At 42.1% G+C, this 18,909-nt stretch overlaps 1 protein-coding gene across 4 annotated transcripts; it reads left to right on the top strand.

Annotated features, from left to right (window-relative positions):
* The first annotated feature begins 2,591 nt into the window (after positions 1-2,591).
* Positions 2,592-18,909, top strand: SAR1A (secretion associated Ras related GTPase 1A). Of its 4 annotated transcripts, XM_036336965.1 has the most exons (8): positions 2,593-2,735; positions 7,439-7,512; positions 7,640-7,759; positions 8,406-8,471; positions 11,310-11,413; positions 14,494-14,589; positions 14,987-15,118; positions 16,491-18,909. In XM_036336965.1, the coding sequence occupies exons 2-8, from the start codon at positions 7,455-7,457 to the stop codon at positions 16,605-16,607; spliced, it is 693 nt and encodes a 230-aa protein (XP_036192858.1). In that variant the 5' UTR covers positions 2,593-2,735; positions 7,439-7,454; the 3' UTR covers positions 16,608-18,909. The 4 variants fall into 4 exon arrangements, with proteins under 4 accessions (XP_036192859.1, XP_036192858.1, XP_036192861.1 ...); XM_036336966.1 differs by lacking the exon at positions 8,406-8,471 and having other exon boundaries at positions 2,592-2,735; XM_036336967.1 differs by lacking the exon at positions 14,494-14,589 and having other exon boundaries at positions 2,594-2,735.

Raw genomic sequence — 18,909 nt, 5'->3', positions numbered from 1 at the left:
GCCCCAGGGCCTTGGCACAGGGCTCTGCCATCAGCCTGAAACACTTGACCCCCAGATGTCCTTCAGGTCTTGTCCAAATGCCACCTTAGTGGGGTCTTCCTTGACTACTCTATTTAACATAGCCTTGTCACCAGTAAACAGGTGGGCGTTTGCCAACCTGATGGATGAAAATGGTATCTCAGTTTACTTATCTTTTATTATTTTCTATATGTATATACAGGGTGGGGCAAAAGTGGGTTTACAGTTGTTCATATGGAGAATAACACATAATTAATAAATAATAATATAAGAATAAACTCTGTGTTTCACATACAACTGTAAGCCTACTTTTGCCCCACCGGGTCATCTATAATCTCTACTATATTTCTATTATTAGTTTATTGTGTTTAAGAGCCATTTATAGTTCCTTTCCTGTAAATGGTCTGGTCCTAATCTTTGCCTATTTTCTAACAATAGTCTTTTTCATATTAATTTTTCACTTGCCTTGGATGTGATAACACATATATTTTCTCAGATTGTTATCTGTTGAGTTTATGGTGGCATCATTGTTGTTTTAATATAAAAGTTTCCTATATTTCTGTAGTTACATTTGTCAATCTTTTATGGTTTCTGGATTTTCAATCCAAACCAGAAAGGTCTTCTCCATTCCACGAATATAAGGAACACATCCATGTTTTCTTCTATTTTTCTAGTACTTTAATGGTGTCAATTAAAAATATACAAATCTTTAAAATCACTTGGAACTTACTTTGTGTAGTATGGGATTTATAAATTCACCGTTTAGGTTTTTGACTACCCAATTGTCCCAACCCTTTTATTATTTATTTATTTTTATACACATAATTGAAACATTTATTGAAAACACTAGAGGACCGGTGCACGAATTCGTGCACGGGTGGGGTCCCTAGGGGTGGCCTGTGGAGTTCAGGTCCCAGCTCATGTCCCCAGCCTTGCAGCCCCGAAGCCCCACCTGGCACCCGCTTTGGTCTGGCACCACCCACTCCACCATCCCGCCTTGAGCCGGCAGCACCTCCACTGCTGCCCACCGACAGCACCTTGTCGCCGAAGCCCACCATGTTCCATGCCGCCCCCTGGTGGTGAGCGCACGTCATAGCTAGTGGTCGAACTCCCTATTGAACGGCCGGAGGGGACCATTTGCATATTAGGCTTTTATTATATAGGATACTCTAGAAAAATTGCCAACATGGACAATGCCTCTTTCACCCACCTTAGAGGTGGGGACACTGTAGCCTGGGGCACTTGTCAACTCGCCCAAGGCTGCCCAGCTGGTGTTTGCTGATCTGAGAACCTGCCAGTGTGCTCCTTCCTCCCCAGCCGCCCAATCATCCTTATGGTTTGGGAACCTCCCACTTCTTGCAGCCAGACTTCTATCAGGGACAGCAATCCAATGCATTGGCTAGTGCTGGGGCAGCTGTTTCAGGATGTCCAGGGGTTCCAAGCCCTATGGACACAGTGCCCTGGGTTAGCCAAAGCAGGTGAGAATGCTCAGAGCAGGGACTGATCCCTTTCTCTGTCTGGGAGGATGCACACCCAAAGGGGAGGGAAGGTGGTGAGCTTGCCACCCAGCCCCCTCTGAGTGTTGCCACTTTATTTCTGTATGTATTTGGGTCTATTTCTGTACTTAGTTCCATTGGTCTGATTGGCTTTTTGTGCACTAGTACCAAACTGTTTTAATGACTGAGGACCTATAATCCGCTTTACTATCTGATAGTGCTAGTTCCTCAGAGCTTGACTCTTGACTAGTGTTATTTTTCCATTTGAATTTTAGGAACAAACAGGTGGTTTAAAAAACACACACAACCCATTCATTCTATTAGCACGTTTATATGAATTTGTTAACGTTATCATTCCACTTAGAGAATTTAGATCTTCATGATACTGAGTTTCCCTACCCAAAAATACTCATCTTCCCATTTGACTCAGTTTCCCTATTTGTAAAATGGGAGTCATAATACCAATCTCATAGAGTTAAGTGAGAAAATTCATATGAAGGACGCGATAGCAGAGTCACCGTGTGGCCTTGCCGCTTCCTAGCGTATGAACTGGGCTTCGTCACGTCGGTTCTCTCATTTGTGAGCTGGAGATAACGACGGTGTCTCTTCCATCGGACTGTGCGAGGGTCGGACGAGAGGAGGCGTTCCAGGTGCTCAGCGCACGGCCTGGAACACAACTTCCCCAAGAACATTAGCGGCTCGTCCAAACGATGGGCTATCACCGGGCAAAGTGACTTAACCTTGCGGGGATCCACCTGAGGTCGAGGCCTCCAGGCCCGTCCTTCTTTCCGAGAACCTGCCTAATCGTCACCCCTCTCAGTCTCCCCCTGGCACCCGGGGAAGGAGTCGGAATTGGAGCCGCGCCGCCGAGCGTCTGGGTCCACGGCCAGACGCCAGGAGACCGCCCCCACCCTCGGGGCCACCGCGCTGCCACGTCTCGCGCGTCCCGCCCTCCTTACGGGAGGAGGCGTGGCCACGTCTGGCCCGCCCCCGAGCGCGTGTCGTCACGCCTGAGGCCCGCCCCTCCGCCGCTGGAGGCGCCTGCGGCTGCAGAGCTCCTCGACGCTACGAAGGGGCGGGGCCATCACGCGCCCGGAAGTCCCGGGGGAGGGGTGTGACGTATATCCGGCGAGTAGCTGGCGGTCCCGGGTGCTGCTGGGCTGTGTGCTCAGAGGAGGGTCGAAGCCGCCCGCCGCCGCCGCCGGAGGAGCCTGTTGGGCCGTAAGTCTGGCGGCTGCCTCGAGGGGGGGAGCCGGGCTCGCACAGGTCGGGGCGGACAACTGCAGGGTCGGGGCGGAGGCCGGCGCAGGCGGGGAAGAGGGGGGGGAAGTGACACGCAGGCGGTTCTGTGGGGCCGTGGGACTGGTTCTGGGCGGGGATGGGCCGACTCGGCCGGGTCCGCTCGGTCCCGTGCCTGCCTCTCGGGGTGTCAGGTCGATCGGCATTCAGCTCGGGGGTCTTGCAGCTGCTGGGCGGGGCGGCAGCTTTCTCGTCTGTGCTGTGCGTTCTGGTGTACGAAACGGCTTCACGTCTCCCCGTCTCAGAAGAGCCTTGCGATACAGCCTCGGCGCGGCGGGCCAGAGACCTTGACGATGGTCCTTGTCCACAGACTCGGGGACCGAGGCCCGCCGGGCTCAGTGCTTTGGCCGAGGCCCCGGAGCGAGCGAGCGTGAGCGCTGAAACCTGTTCTCCTGCCTCCCAGTCCCGGCCCCCCCCCGCCCCCCCCCCCCCCCCCCATACACTCAGCTCTGTTACCATCTGATGTCTTCATGTCTCCCTCCTTTATCGCCCCTCTGCCTTCATTTCATGGCAAAATTTCTTCACATTTCTTTGGTGTAGATGAATGTTTAGTTCACGATTCTAGCTGAGCGGCCGGGGGTCCTCTAGTGAGCGCGATACCAATTGCCTGTTCGTATTCTCTCTCGCTCTCGTCTTTTCTCCTGACCTGACCTACCTGCTGAGGTGGTGACAGGCTTATGGAGCTTTGCAATGGGTCTGGCCTTGGACTCGTACCCCCTGCAGCCAAGCAGGTCTCTTAGCTACCCCAGATCTGTTTGGAACGGTGTCTCAACGTTGCTCTGAGTATGTGTACAAGTAATGAGTATGTATGGGAAGTGAGGGCTGCGTAGACTCTTTATTGGCTAATGGTCAGTCTTGTGCCTTTCTTTTTTTAAATTTATTTGATCAATTAGTCTTGAAATGTGCAAATTTTATTTTTTATTTTTTTAATTGTAAATGAAATTTGCAAATTTTAGTGTGGGGTACTCGGCAGTGCTTTTGTTGGTGGTTCAGAGTCCTTAAGTTGTAGAGCACTCTAATTTGCTATAAGATGCCGTAGGTGGTAAAGTGGATCAAGGATAGGTAGGTCAGTGCTAGTTAACATGCCATTCAGAAGGTGTGGTGCATTGCACGGAGGAAAACTTTAGAAGATTACCCGGAGTGTAATTGGTGGGTTAAGGAAGTTTGATTTTTTTAAAAGCATTTTGTGATTTCAGTTTGAATTTTATGTGATATTAACAGGAAGAGCGGTGACTTTGGCATTAAAAGAGGAAGGTTTAAGTTCTGGCGCTGTTACTTTTTCAGCTGAGCAGCCTTTGTTGAACCAGCTAACCTTGGAGTGTCCGCATCCTCATGGTGTGAAGTGAGGCCAAGGATTCCTGCCCAGTAGGATTGGTGTGAGGTTGAAATGAGATGGACTAGTATGTGCAGGCATTGCATAAACGATACAGCTACTCACAGAGGGATGCAGACCCTACTAGTAAGATCTCAAGAATGGGGATGCCATGAAATTAGAGGAGTAACGCAACACAATGCTTTGTGTCCAATAGTTTTTTTTTTTTTCTTTTAATATCACCCAAAGGGTGTCTTCACTTTCCATAGATCATTCTGATGGGAAGAATTATAGGACTTTTAAAGCAGGGTATGTCGAGGGAAAATGAATTGGAAAATGAAAGTAGTTCATTTAAAATGAAAAATTCCTTAAGAAGGGGTTTTCCCCTTGTCACCTTCTGAGAATTCATTTAGTTGGGAGTTCTATAGAAAATGATGTGGTAAAACTTCACAGAGTTTGTAAAGTACTGGCTGTAAACCAGTGTGGGACAGATGACCGCGTGCGCTGGGTTGTAAAGGAGTGGTCCGAGTGGAAGTGGCCTAAGGAGAGGTGCTTTCCGAACCACCTGCGCTTCTCCAAGCGGTGGACAGACAGTGGGGGAGGACGCCTGTTTGTGGGGTGGCAGCGGCGCGCGCATTGTTCTTTACTGACCACAGTGCAAAGTTAAGCACAGGATCTTTGTGTGTTAAGTCACTGGACTTCTTAACGTGCAGGACAAGTTTCCAGACAAAACTGTCACTTAACCTGCTAAATTTGTTCTTTCTGCCAAAATATATATTGATGTTACTGAAAGGGGAAAAACCTTAGTATCTTTTTATATTTAGTTTTTGCCTTCAGTCTCCACCCTGACTCACTCGCACCCTTCATTTGGCCATTTTATGTCCAGAGCCATAGAAAATAAGCATTAAGCAGTCCCTACAGTTTATAGGTGAAGCCACGGCTTCATTTTAAAACAAACACAAAAACCAGTAACTGTATGAAAAAGAAAATTAACACACATTATCTCAATTTTTCAATTTCTTCATCTAGCATTCTTTGAAGGATATAGATAGGGTTTTTTTTAATTGTGCTTTTATTTTAGAAATATTTTTTTAATTGATTTCAGAGAGGAAGGGAGAGGGAGAGAGATAGAAACATCAATGATGAGAGAGAATCATTGATTGGCCATGTCATGCACACCCCTACTGGGGATGGAGTCTACAGGCTGACGCTCTGTCCACTGAACCAAACCGGCTAGGGCTATAGATAGGTTTTTATGAGTAACCCTTTTACAAGTTAGTAGTAAATAAAATAAAATAAAATTTCATGAAAGTGTTATTTGAAGGCAGTTAGTCACAGCTAGTATAAAGCCTTGTGTTCACATGCTTTTGATGATGGACAGGAGTGAAAATGGGGAATCTTTCTCTTTACCAAATCTGTGATATTGAGGCAAAAGTTCAGTGTGACCAGGAAATGCTGACTAGGGAGAAACCTTAACACCTACCATTGACTCTAGGTCAGGGGTGGGCAAACTTTTTGACTCGAGGGCCACAATGGGTTCTGAAACTGGACCGGAGGGCCGGAACAAAAGCATGGATGGAGTGTTTGTGCGAACTAATATAAATTCAAAGTAAACATCATCACATAAAAGGGTACGGTCTTTTTTTTCAATAGTTTTATTCATTTCAAACGGGCCGGATCCGGTAGGCCGTAGTTTGCCCACGGCTGCTCTAGGTCCTCTTACCTTCACTCTGAGGTCCTTTTGCTTATTACCAATGTACGTAGACCTTCTTGTAGCTTTGTCTAGGCCTATGAGAAACAGTAGAAAAAGTGATGTTAATATCAGTACTGATTAAGATATGTTCTTGGCTGGGAACCTACCACAATGTCCTCAATGAGTATTCTCATTTTAGGAAAATCCATACTTACACTCTTGTTACTGCTACATGGCTCTCCAAAATAGTGGTATCTCTTCTAAGTTGAGACACTTATTTGCAAGAGAGGCTAAAAAAATACTGTTTAAGAAGAGATAGCGAAAAGAAAATGAAAACAAGATAAAAAACCCCAAACAAACAAAAAAGAGATAGCATTGATAAATGCAGCAGGGCAAATTGTGACTGTTTTGTTTGTGTGTGTGTGTTTAAGAAATTAAAAAAAAATTATTGATTGATTTGAGAGAGAGAGTTGTTCTACTTACTTATGCATTCATTGGTTGCTTCTTATATGTGCCCTGACAGGGGATCAAACCTTCAACCGTGGCATATTGGGATGATGCTCTAACCAACTGAACTACCTGGCCAGGGCCCTGACTATGTTTTTTAGAGCAGTTTACAAGGATGGGTTAATATGCTTTTCATTCTGGTTAATATGCCCTTCCCCCCCCCCCCTCATTTTCTACTTAATGAATTGATGTCAAGTTTTGATACAGATAATTGATGGGACTGATTTCCTGCAGGTTTTGTTAACTGGTAGACAGCAATGGTGTACCTAGGGAATAGAAATGAGCAGCTTCCTGGAGGAGTGAGTAACACTAAAAGAGGAAAGTATATTGTACTAGTAGGTTGAAAACTGTTAGAAAATCAGGAGTTTATGCAGATTTGAAGACCCCAGAGCAAGCATGTCAAACTCAAAGGCTAACAGGCCAAATAAGGTTAAGTTTATGTGGGCTGCCAAAAAACAAAAGCTTCAATTTTCATAGAAACGTAGGTTTGTTTCAATAGAGACATGCTGAATACAAAGGGGTGAAATAAATGACTAATCGTTAACATAAACTAATAGAACATTTTAATAAAAATTAATTTTTTTTGAACATTGACTTACCAGACACTGAATAACTGCACAAATTAATAAATGTAATGCAAATAAGCCTATTTTTTTTTGTTCTCCGACAACAAAATATTATCTGTTGCGCACACCAAACAAGTCACTACAGACTAATGAAGTGGCAGTTGGCTGCTAAAATATTTGCTGCTGGTCTTAGTGGAAAGAAATGGTGCACCTGGAAATGAATGCAACACGATTATAGAAATCAGTCATTAGTGAACATTGTAGTTCGTTATTAATAATTATGTATAACAGGATATTATAAAAATTAAGTTACAAAATTTTTATTAAAATGTTTCTTACATATGGTTATATTGAGTGGGCACAAAAATATTCGTTGTGGGCCTCGAGATTTATGTGCTTGCTGTAGGGACTTCCCTCCAGGGTGTAAAATCCTTTGTTTTCTTTTGGGACTGTAAATATGCATCAGGGCCAGGGAATAAGAGTTAACTTCTCCAAAACTATATGGCATTCAGAAAGCTAATGTTTGCTGTTTTCATATTTTATACAGGTAGTAAGCATTAATAATGTCTTTCATCTTTGAGTGGATCTACAATGGCTTCAGCAGTGTGCTCCAGTTCCTAGGTAAAGCCAATTTCCTTGAAATATATCATAGGTTTCAAACTTTCTGCATTTCCTCCAGCAATTTAAGTACAAGCAGCCTTTCATATGTAGAGAACAAAATGTTAAAGTTTTTTTTTTTCTCTTTTAGGACTCTACAAGAAATCTGGGAAACTTGTATTCTTGGGTTTGGACAATGCAGGCAAAACCACTCTTCTACACATGCTCAAAGATGACAGATTGGGCCAACATGTTCCAACATTACATCCGAGTAGGTTTGAAAATACCAGATGACCTTTTGATATTTAAAGGTCAATATCAAGGTTGGAGGATAAATCCCCAATTGAAGTAGTTCTTCATTCTTTTTTAAAAACATGTTATTGATAGAGAGGAAGGGAGAAGGATAAAGAGATAGAAACATCAATGAGAGAGAATCATTGATCGGCTGCCTTCTGCACACCCCCTACTGGGCATGTGCCTTGACCGAGAATCGAGCTGGTGACCTCTTGGTTTCTGGATTGACATTCAACCACTTAGCCACACCGGCTGGGCAATGTAGTTATTTTCTTAACTGAGATCCCAAAAGACAGCTCACTTGAAAAAAAATTCCCTATAGGACACATTCAGGTCACATACTTTATAGATCTGAACCTCTGGAACTTGGTCACTCTCTATTCCCACTAGTCCTGTAATGGGACACATCTCTCATATCTACTTCTAAGCAGTAGGAGAGACATTGGAGAAAAAGAAACTTGACTTCTAAAACTAATTTAAGAATGTTTTCACACTTGTATTCTTTTCTTTACAAGGTGAAAGCTTTATTAACTTCTGCTTTTGTATTGGCTTATAATACTCATAGCTGGGCCTTGTGTGGATGGAGAAGTTTGTTTATTTCTTCTTTTTTGATAATTTTTCAGCATCAGAAGAGCTGACAATTGCTGGAATGACTTTTACAACTTTTGACCTTGGTGGGCATGAGCAAGGTAAGAAATGATTCACTGAAAAGATGGTATTGACTTATGGTTCATTTTGTTCCCATCTTTTTTTAAAAGCAGTTTGTCATTTTTACCTTTTAAATTGCTTGCATTTAGGATTGGAATCTTATTACTTTAATGAAGTTGGTTTATTCCCTTATTATTATTATTTTTTTAAAAATATATTTTATTGATTTTTTACAGAGAAGAAGGGAGAGAGAGAGTTAGAAACATCGATGAGAGAGAAACATCGATCAGCTGCCTCCTGCATATCTCCCACTGGGGATGTGCCCGCAACCCAGGTACATGCCCTTGACCGGAATCGAACCTGGGACCTTTCAGTCCGCAGGCCGACGCTCTATCCACTGAGCCAAACCAGTTTCGGCTATTCCCTTATTATTTTTAAGTAATTTCCAAATTGTGAAAAGTTTCAAAAATAGAGAACTCCACTGCTTTATACCTTTTGTCCAGATTTATTTGTCTCCCTCTCTATATAATACATATTAATACTTACTTTTCTTTAGCCGTTTGTGAGTCTATCAAGGTCTTTTTGTTGTTATTGTTAATCTTCACCTGAGGTTATTTTTCTATTGATTTTTAGAGAGAGTGGAAGGAACTGGGGGGAGGGGCGGGGGGGGGTAGAAACATTGATTGGTTGCCTCTTGCATGGGTTTTATTCCTGATCAAGGGCATGTACCTGGGTTGCAGGTTTCATCCTTGGCCTCTGTCTGGGTGTGTGTGTGAGGCAACCATGTGATGTTTCTCTCCCCCACCCCCACCCCCTGCACTTTCTCTCTCTTTCTGCCCCTCCCTCCCTCTCTCCCACACTTTCTAAAAAGCAATGAAAAAATATCCTGCCCTAACCGGTTTGGCTCAGTGGATAGAGCGTCGGCCTGCGGACTGAAGGGTCCTAGGTTCGATTCCGGTCAAGGGCATGTAATTTGGTTGTGGGCACATCCCCAGTGGGGGGTGTGCAGGAGGCAGCTGATCCATGTTTCTTTCTCATTGATGTTTCTAACTCTCTATCCCTCACCCTTCCTCCCTGTAAAAAATCAATAAAATATATTTTTTAAAAAAAATCCTTGGGTGAGGATTAACCAAAACAGATAAATAAATAGAACATTGGTAACTTTAATTGTTCAGCCAAAAAATATTAGCCAAAAGGCTGGGAAGCGATCCAAATAATTTTATAGTCAGTGATTTCGTTAGCATATAATTACATGTATTTTATTTATTTATTACTTATATGCTACCAAGTCATATATGTAGTATGGTCACAATCATATAAAATAGCAGTGTATGTGTTTTGATGGAGGATTATAGATTATCTTGGTTTTTTTTGTTTTTTGGTTTGTGTTTTTTTTGGTTAATCATTACCTGAGGATATTTTTTTTCCCCATTGGTTTTTAGAAAGAGTGGCAGGAAGGGAGGGGGAGAGAGAGAGAAAAAACCCCCACATCTGTGTGAGAGAGAGACATCCATCAGTTACCTCTTGCATACGCCTCAACCCAGGCTGGAATTGGGCTGTAACCCAGGTACATGCCCTTGACTGGGAATCAAACTCAGACCAACACACTAACCACTGAGCACCGGCCAGGGCTTTTTCCCCCTACAATGAGCTTGTATTACTTTCATTTGGGTTTGAAGGGGTATATGGTATATTTTCTGCTTCTTTTTAAAAAGATTTGTAACTGTTTACAAATTTAAATTCTGAGGTAATAGTTATAAGCTGAACTGAGGCCATTTAGAGAATGCAGAACAGTAGGTGCTTTTAGACACCTGAAGTGGGAATTGTGTATTATTTGGTGTGATAATTTAGCTTTCAGGTTTTGATAGAGTAAGAAGGGAAATATGTTCATGTACATAGGTCTGTTTGAGGAAAATTTACTTAGCAGAAACAGTTTTTTATAATAACCTAGCCACTATTATACAGAAGTTACTAAAATACGGTACGTTTGGAAGTTTCCTTTATATATATGTAACCTAGAAATCTAACTATTATAAAAGTAGTCTAGACTCAATGTAACAAATTTAGTATACAATCAGCATACACATATGGAAAGTAAAAGTGAAAGCTTCCCCAAACTTCTTCCCAGCCCCTCTTCCGAGGCGACCATAATTAACTGATGTAGAGATTCTTTTTTAGTTATCCCATTGAAAGAACCAGAAATGAATGGCTTAGAAATGACAATATAATTAAAGCATTGCTTCCTAAACCATTATCACTTCATATCATAAGCAAGTAAAAAGAAATTATAAGCACCCTGGGTTGAATAGGGGAGACCGAGGTGATTGGCCTGGAAACTTGAACCACCTGTCAGCCCAGTCTCCCTGAGGGCTGAGCGGATGAGTGTGTCACTACACTTACACATCAGTTGGTTAGGAACTAACTTGAGACTGAAGTTATATGGACAAGTAGTTGGCATTACGATATTTTAACTCAGAGGCTGCAAACGAAAATGGCTTCAGGGGCAAGGAAGGTGATTTAAGTGAGTGAAGTGAACTTGGTGTAAGACAGTAAGGAATGGTGGGAACTTTGACAAACTCAACAGCCCAGACCTTATCCAAAGGGGCATTGGGTAGGTGGGCATGGGGTTGCCAGATGTTGCAGTTTTGGAGAAAATTATGCAAAACCCCCTAGTTTTTGACTTTTAAAATCATTTAGTTCATGGACCATCAGTTTGTACCTTCTGTTCTGACTTTTAATAATGGCTAGAGTTGGAAAATAATATGGAGTTTAATGCTATTGAAACCTGGCCAAGATTTGACCATTTCATAGATCATTAGATTATTCATTTTCAAAATGGATATTTTTTATTGATGCAACTACGAACTTTGTCTTTTTAGCACGTCGGGTTTGGAAAAATTATCTCCCAGCAATTAATGGGATTGTCTTTCTGGTGGATTGTGCAGATCATCCTCGCCTCATGGAATCCAAAGTTGAACTTAATGTATGTTGATATTTTTTTCCTCTCGTGGCCTGTATTTCTTTTAAGGACTACAGCTCAGTAGTGCCTATACTTAAACTTTCCAGTTAACATTTGATAAAGGTCCTAGTTAGGAAAGAAAGTGTTTTAAAATCTACAACATTGCTTTTCAATGTCCTAAGGACACTCAGCTTGCACTTGAGTAAATTAATTTTGTTTATATCTCTCATAGGGTGACTCTATGTCCAATTTGCTCAGGACACTCCCCAGTGTATGCCTGTTGTCTCATCATAATTAATGCCTTTCCCTTTCACATACTACATATGGTCACTCTTTATGAAGTATTGGCATAGTGATACCTTAAAAGGGATTAGCATTAGTTCTTTACATTTTGAGTCTGCCTTCTCAGGTTGTGCCTACCCACCTTTGCACCGAATGACTTGCCAGACCGTAATAGCCTGTTCTCAGTCTTCAGTTTTGGTAACGTGCAGGGTTTGATACTATTAAGGACCCACTTCAAGTTTTCTCCTTTCTCAATATTGCATTTTCTTGGCTTGACAATTTCTATAATGTTGCCTTCTTTGCCCTGTGCCTCTTCTTTCTCTTTGATTTAGAACTGTCCCTTTGCATTCTTGTTCCTGGCAATTTGAACATGTCTCAGGTTTATTTTTAAGTACGTTTCTCAAATCTATACTCTTGTGTCATGTAGAACTGCCTATGGGGCAGTCCTTCCCTTACTTGACTCCTTGGCACTGCCATTCTCTCTTTTTAAACTCCTCTTTATATTCTTGTTTTTTTCCCAGGGTCTAGACTTGCTTCTAGGCTGTTCCGGGCTACTCCCATTCCTTCATTTGCTACAGTGACTCCCAGATGGATATCTTTGGACTATACCTCTCTTGAGCTCCAGCCTCATACATAATGCTGCCTATTAGACAACTCATCCTACCAGTTCTGTTCTGAAATGGAACTATTGATCTTCTTCCCCATCTATCTGGACATGTAGTCCAGAACCCTGTGAATTACTGTAGATTTCACCACCATCCTGCCATATACTGTTAATAATGCTAGGAGGAACTTTCTCAAGACTTATCATTGCCTTACTTAATATCCATTAATAGATCTCTATCTTCAAAACAAAATCTACAAATCTGCATAGCATATAAACTCTTTCAAGAGCATGCTTCTGTTTATTTCACTAGCTACTTTTCTGTTGCTTACCTTGAACTACATCTCAAACAATTTGCCCTTTCTCGAGAATACAGAAGTGGCTATCCTGCCTGCTTTCTCACCTGACCCCCTACCTCCTTTTCTGGTAAATTTGAAAATGTCCTTGAAGAGCATTCAGAGTTCAGGCTTGACCACTTCTAGGAATTCTTCTTTTACTTCTCAGATTATTAGACTCTCCATCTCATTAGTGTCTGTTGTCTTGGTTTTTTTTTTTTTTTTTTTTTTTTTTTTTTAATTGGTCTTTCCCATCAGACTTTGAACTTAAATGGTAGGCACCTTGTCTTACTTCTTTGCACCTAGCAAAACATCGGACACATAGGCACTTTGTTAGCATGAATTAATGACTTCCTTACTCTGATTTTGTCATTTCCTGGAACTTAAATGGTCAAAGCATGTTCACATTTATCCATTCAACTCTAGTCTTTCCTAGCTTTTCCTTTCAGTAAGAACTAGACTCTCAGTGTAATGTTGTGATTTATAAGAAATATATTTTTATCATCTGAATGACCAAATATGTTTCTCATATATATTTGACCTTTATCCATAGTTCCTGGCATACAGTTCCTGGAATTTTCTAAGTGAGGGGAGCCACATAGATATCTTCAGTTATGTTAATGAGGTAGATTTTAGACCTCACCGATGGATGAGGCTGGTTGCCAGGAGACCCAACCAGTCAGAGGTGGGAACTTTCAGCCCCAGCTCCTGACCCCCAGGGAGGAGAGAGGGGCTGGAGGATGAATCAGTTGCTAGTGGCCAGGGATTTAATCAATCATGACTATGTAATAAAGCCTCTCTAAAAACCCAGAGAGCTTCTGGGTTGGTGAACACTTGGAGATTTGGGGAGAGTGGTACACCTGGCGAGGACGTGGATGTTCCATGTCCTTTCCCCATACCTTGCCCTGTGCATCTCTTTTATCTGGCCTTTTATAGTCAACCAATAATCCAGTAAGTAACATGGTTCTCTGAGTTCTGTGAGTCATTTCTAACAAATTAAACCCAAAGAGGGGGGTTATGGGAACCTGATTTATATCCAGTTGGTCAGTACAAGTGATAACCTGGACTTGCTACTGGTGTCTGAAGAGGTGTGGGAGTCTTGTAGGACTGAACCCTTAACTTGTGAAATCTGATGCTTATCTCCAGGTAGATAGTGTAGAATTGAGTTGAATTGTAGGACACCCAGCTGGTGTACTGAGAATTGTGTGTTAAGTCTAATAAATGATGTCCCCTCACATTGCACTATGTACAAGACCCGTCACCCATTCTTGAAATCTCTTCCAGCTTTGACCCTTCTTTTGTCTATTATCATTTAAACTTCAGTCTCTTTACCGCTTTACTCCAAAATTCCTGCTGCACTATTCATTATATGCTGCCACCTTAGGCTAGATCATTATCTCTTACCTGAGCTCTACGGGTAGATACTGTTTGTGAATGCATTGCACTAAAAGTATATAGATTCTCTCTGTAACTTCTGGATTTGGGGTCTTTAGAGTCTACTGCAGTTAACCTCTCAGACTGGCACCATAATGTTGGCTATCCCTTGCCATCCTGTTTACTCTGTCACTGCATGTCAACATAAATGTGTTAATCCAGCCAGATACTACTCCATAAAGCTTCCTGAGTTCTTTTCCTACTGTAAAGCCATTGCTTATATTCTTCTTCCTCTTTTTCACCTATTCTAGTCCTGTCCCTCCTTCACTGAGCCAAACCAGCTAGGGCTCCTGTCCCTCCTTCAGAGCCTAGTTTAGGTTCTGCATCCTTGCTAAGACTTTCCTCAAGCCCACATCAGCATTTTATTTCCCTGATTGCCTTTCAGTATTTATAGTCTGTCCCCATTCGTTGTGACACTTAACCATGCACTTGCCTTGCTTTGTTGACAGATGTGTGAACATAGAGTGAGGATTTCTTGGCTAGGGGGCCGTGTCTTACCCTCCCTTTTGTATCCGTCAGTGCATTTCGCACACACTGGGCACTCAGTGAGTACCTGGGAGTTCCTGTTGTCATTTTAGAGCCTCGATAGCCAGAGCATTCATGCTTCTAGGACTGCTCAGTGGCTAGCCCAAGGGTGGTCTGTGCGTGAGTGACTTAACTCAGAGCTACGGTTGGGGCAGTTCTGCTCCTTGTAAACAGACACAGCCTTAAGTTGCCATTGGGGGATTTTTGCCTAATGTCAAAGTATTTTTAGGGGCTTTTTACCTAATATTAAGAGTGTTGTAGATAATGTCCAGAATAAACTTTGAGTTAATCACTCAAGTGTAAAGATGATTAGATTTTCACTTTACATTTGCTGCCTTTTAGACAAATGAAAGTCAAAGTGATTTTCATTATCTGGTGGCTTTTCTGGATCCTCACTCTTTTTTATCTTGTCTTCAGGCTTTAATGACTGATGAAACAATATCCAATGTGCCAATCCTTATCTTGGGTAACAAAATTGACAGAGCAGATGCAATTAGTGAAGAAAAACTCCGTGAGATATTTGGGCTTTATGGACAGACCACAGGGAAGGTAAGAGAAAAATCTTTAGAGGACATATAAGGGGAATTCACCGCTTTGCTATCTAGAATTTACTTGTTTTTCTAAAGTTTAACGGGGCTTAGGATTTGTTGCATTACAGGTAATTTGTAGACTATGAAGGCTGGAACATGTTCTTTTTTTAAAAAACTATTTTCTAATGTGATACATGAGAATGAAGGAAATGGTGCAAATGGCAAACTTAATATTAAGAATTTTTTAAAAATATATATTTTATTGATTTTTTTACACAGAGGAAGGGAGAGGGATAGAGAGTTAGAAACATCGATCAGCTGCCTCCTGCACACTCCCTACTGGAGATGTGCCCGCAACCAAGGTACATGCCCTTGACCGGAATCGAACCTGGGACCCTTGAGTCCACAGGCTGACGCTCTATCCACGGAGCCAAACTGGTAGGGCAAGAATTTTTTTACTCTCTTTCAAATTCAATTTTTAGAAATCTCATTTGAAAGAACCTTTTAAAGCCAGAAATAATTTTTTTTTTAACTGGAGATTTCAGGTTATGAAGAAGAGTGTTCATTTATCTGTATCACTTTCTAAGCGTTGAATTCAAAGCACTGGATTCTTGGACTGTTTTCCCCATTCTGAAGATGGAGCTCTGACAGTGGTTTGTTCAGGTTCTCACAGCAAGTCAGTAATAAAAGCGGGAGCAGGACCCAAGCCTAGATCAGTAGATCATGTTGTCTCCAGTTAAAAGAAGAAAAGTATGCCTGAGAGAGAAAATTTAAATCAACTATAATTAAGCATGAATCCTGTCCTTTTCAGCTCAGGATTTTGGCATATTTAACATTTAAATTTTTGTTTTCTGGAATCTGTAGTGATATTTTACTTTTTTAGATGGTTCTTTTGCCCCTTGGTTACCTATTTCTTTCCAGAAATGCTTTCTCTAATTTGTTTAGTTTCCCTCTCTTGCATGAGAATTACATACACGAATTCTTAATTTCTTCAGTATAACTTGTTATTAGTGTATCTTTCTGAATGTTTGCATTAATGAGAATATTTCTAAAAAGTCCCAGGCTTCTTTTGTCCATCAAAGAGCATGCTGGTTCCGTGGGTCCCAGTGGCCTTTTTCTTGGTTTGCTGCCATAGCTGGCCAGTGAATGTTGGTGTGTTCAAAGCAAATGCACTTCTTAGGGAGAGGCTGGGAGTAGGACTGTGCTGCTTCCTCTATCCTGAAAGTATGAAGCCCTGGGGAAGTCATTTGTATGGCCTGGACCACACTTTTTAAAATAATCCCTCCTTAGAGTTGCTTTTGAGGAATGGGGAAAGTGATTTTTTTGATCACCCTTTCAAACTTTGCACCAGGAAGGTGCTAACAGGCCTTTCTTGACTTTGCCTCCCTTAGGGAAATGTGACCCTGAAGGAGCTGAACGCCCGCCCCATGGAAGTGTTCATGTGCAGTGTGCTCAAGAGGCAAGGCTACGGCGAGGGCTTCCGCTGGCTCTCCCAGTATATTGACTGATGTATGGACAGTGAAAATAAAAGAGTTTTACTTCTCTGGACTGATCCTATTCACAGCCTCCTCATGAACTTTTCTAATAGAACAAGGAAAGCTCTCCACAACCATGTCTGGCGTTGAGAAGCCAAGAGTCTCTGTCAGCTCTCTCTTCTCCCAGTGGTGACATGTGCTCTTCACACTGTCGGGAGGTCACGCTGCCCCATGTGCTGGTGCAGGTCAGCATCCCAGGACTTGGAAGCTGGCAGGATTTGCCGGGAAAAGCTGTGCGCCATCATGGGGCACCTGAACAGAAAAACACGTCTCACCACTGAGGTTGATTTCAAAAGAAAGCAATTCTATTTTTTAAAGAAAGTGTTTATGTAATTGGTTTCCCTTCTAACTTTTTGAGTTTACAATTTACTTGGTCCAGAGTTTTCTATTCCTTTTTTTTCTTTTTTTTTTTAAAATCTAGTGAATGGCATTTAGATACTTCCTAAAATTATACAGAGGTACATGTTGGAGGCCAGAGCTCAGTCAGGTGAACTCACTGCTGTTGAGTTAGCAGTTGGTGGAAGAAGCTCCCCTGCCTAACTGCCTGGAGTAGGTGGCATCACCTTGTGCACAGAGAACCGGAAAAGGGCAGGCCTGGCCTCACAGTTGCAGGTTCCCACTGTGGCAAGCTGGGGCTCTTCGGCCTCACGGAGTGCATAGCAGATTGTTCACTGCAGGGGAGGTCATTATACAGTGGGTCATTGTTATTATCATTACCTATAAAGTTACAAATTTCAGCCAGTCTCTGCTTGGAATTGTGGTTTCATTTCTCTTTGTAGCACTTTATTTTTTCTCCAGTTATAGCAAGTGACTTTTGCCTCAAAATAGAGTTGAGACCATCTCCCATGTTGTCCTGTACTGCAAGTGTGTCGGTTACTTTTGCACAGATTTTAGGGGAATTTTTCCGAATAGGAGAGTCACACAGGATACAGGTAACAGCTTAAGGGCTCTTAATTTTGTGATTTGAGAACTTAAAAATCTGGTATTGTAGCATTTGGTTGAATCTGGGAAGGATTTACTCAGTGGACTATAAATTTCCCACTTGCAGCATTTGGTCTCTGGACTTTTCATGAGCTTTTTTTTTCTTTTAAATCAGTTACCAATTCTTTTGGTGTTTAAGGATGTTTAAAGGTTAACATCTTTTCCAGAATTTTATTTTTATGACATTGCCTTTCTCCATTCCAGGAATAAGCTGGGGAAACTTGAATTCAAGAACTTCGTGTAGAGCTTTCCCTTTTGAGCCAGCATCACTTATTGTCAGCAAACACTCAGTACAGAAGCCGCCACATCCCCAGCAGTGTGATGAGGAGGGTGTTTATAGCTTTCCATTTCTTAATGCCATGGGTGAAATTGGGTTTTCTTGATCTTAACCAATTTTCTACCCTTGCAGTAAAAGATGACAGGATGGGAGGTGGTCTTAAAATGGGAGAATATCTTCATTCATTTTTCCTTTAATGAAAAGTTAGAGGTAGTTTCCTCAAAATTGAAAAATTGTGGTGCTGATGCCGATATGCAGATGATTGAATTCAGTGGATTCTTGCTTACAATAAGAGGGTAGGGAAAGTGTGGATAACGTATTTTTGGGGTGAGAGAGTATTGTTCTTTAGTTGGATTTCTTGTTAACGATGTCTTCAATACTATTAGGAGAGCATACTTTTTCACTGCCAGGTACCAAATGCGGAGGCTCAGTGGAGTATAAGTCTGGAATGAGCATGACGTTCGTTTATGAGCAAGCATAGCTGGATTAAGACAGTTGTTGGTTTGGAAAGGGGTTAAAGCCTTAAGTGAACAAATCTAGCTAATGGTGAATTAACTTGCATACTTTTAATTTACTTTGGCTAAAGGTAATCTATCCTCCATCCAGACATGAGAGTATGATCGCTTCAGTGTTAGTTTTCTTGTTTTTTTTCTTTCCCCCTACTCACTTTGTAGCAAGCTAGAAAACTGTGGATTCTGCGCAGGGCGGCTCTCGGTGAAAGTGGTTTATTTTGACCACTGGAGAAAGGGGGGGGGGGTCGAAAAGCCGAGTGGCACCCGTCTGTGTGTTGCCCCCCATACAACACTGTTCCTGTAGTAACAGCAGAAAGAAGCAGCTGTGAGGAGCGCGGCTCTAACAGTGAGGATCGGAGCTTCGGGCAGGAACTCCCATGAATTGAGGCTTTTCACTCTGTTTTATCAGAGCGCATATAGGTCCTATTTCAGGAAAAGTAAAGCAGTCATGTACAAAAGAAAGTCAGTCTGTATCCTAAGCATTTTAATAAAAAGTTAAAACAAA

The sequence above is a fragment of the Myotis myotis genome, unplaced genomic scaffold (assembly GCF_014108235.1).
Source record: "Myotis myotis isolate mMyoMyo1 unplaced genomic scaffold, mMyoMyo1.p scaffold_m19_p_15, whole genome shotgun sequence".
NCBI classification, from domain to species: Eukaryota; Metazoa; Chordata; class Mammalia; order Chiroptera; family Vespertilionidae; genus Myotis; species Myotis myotis.
The sequence above is the reverse complement of the archived record's forward strand: the minus strand, read 5'-3'. Positions and strand labels throughout refer to the sequence as shown.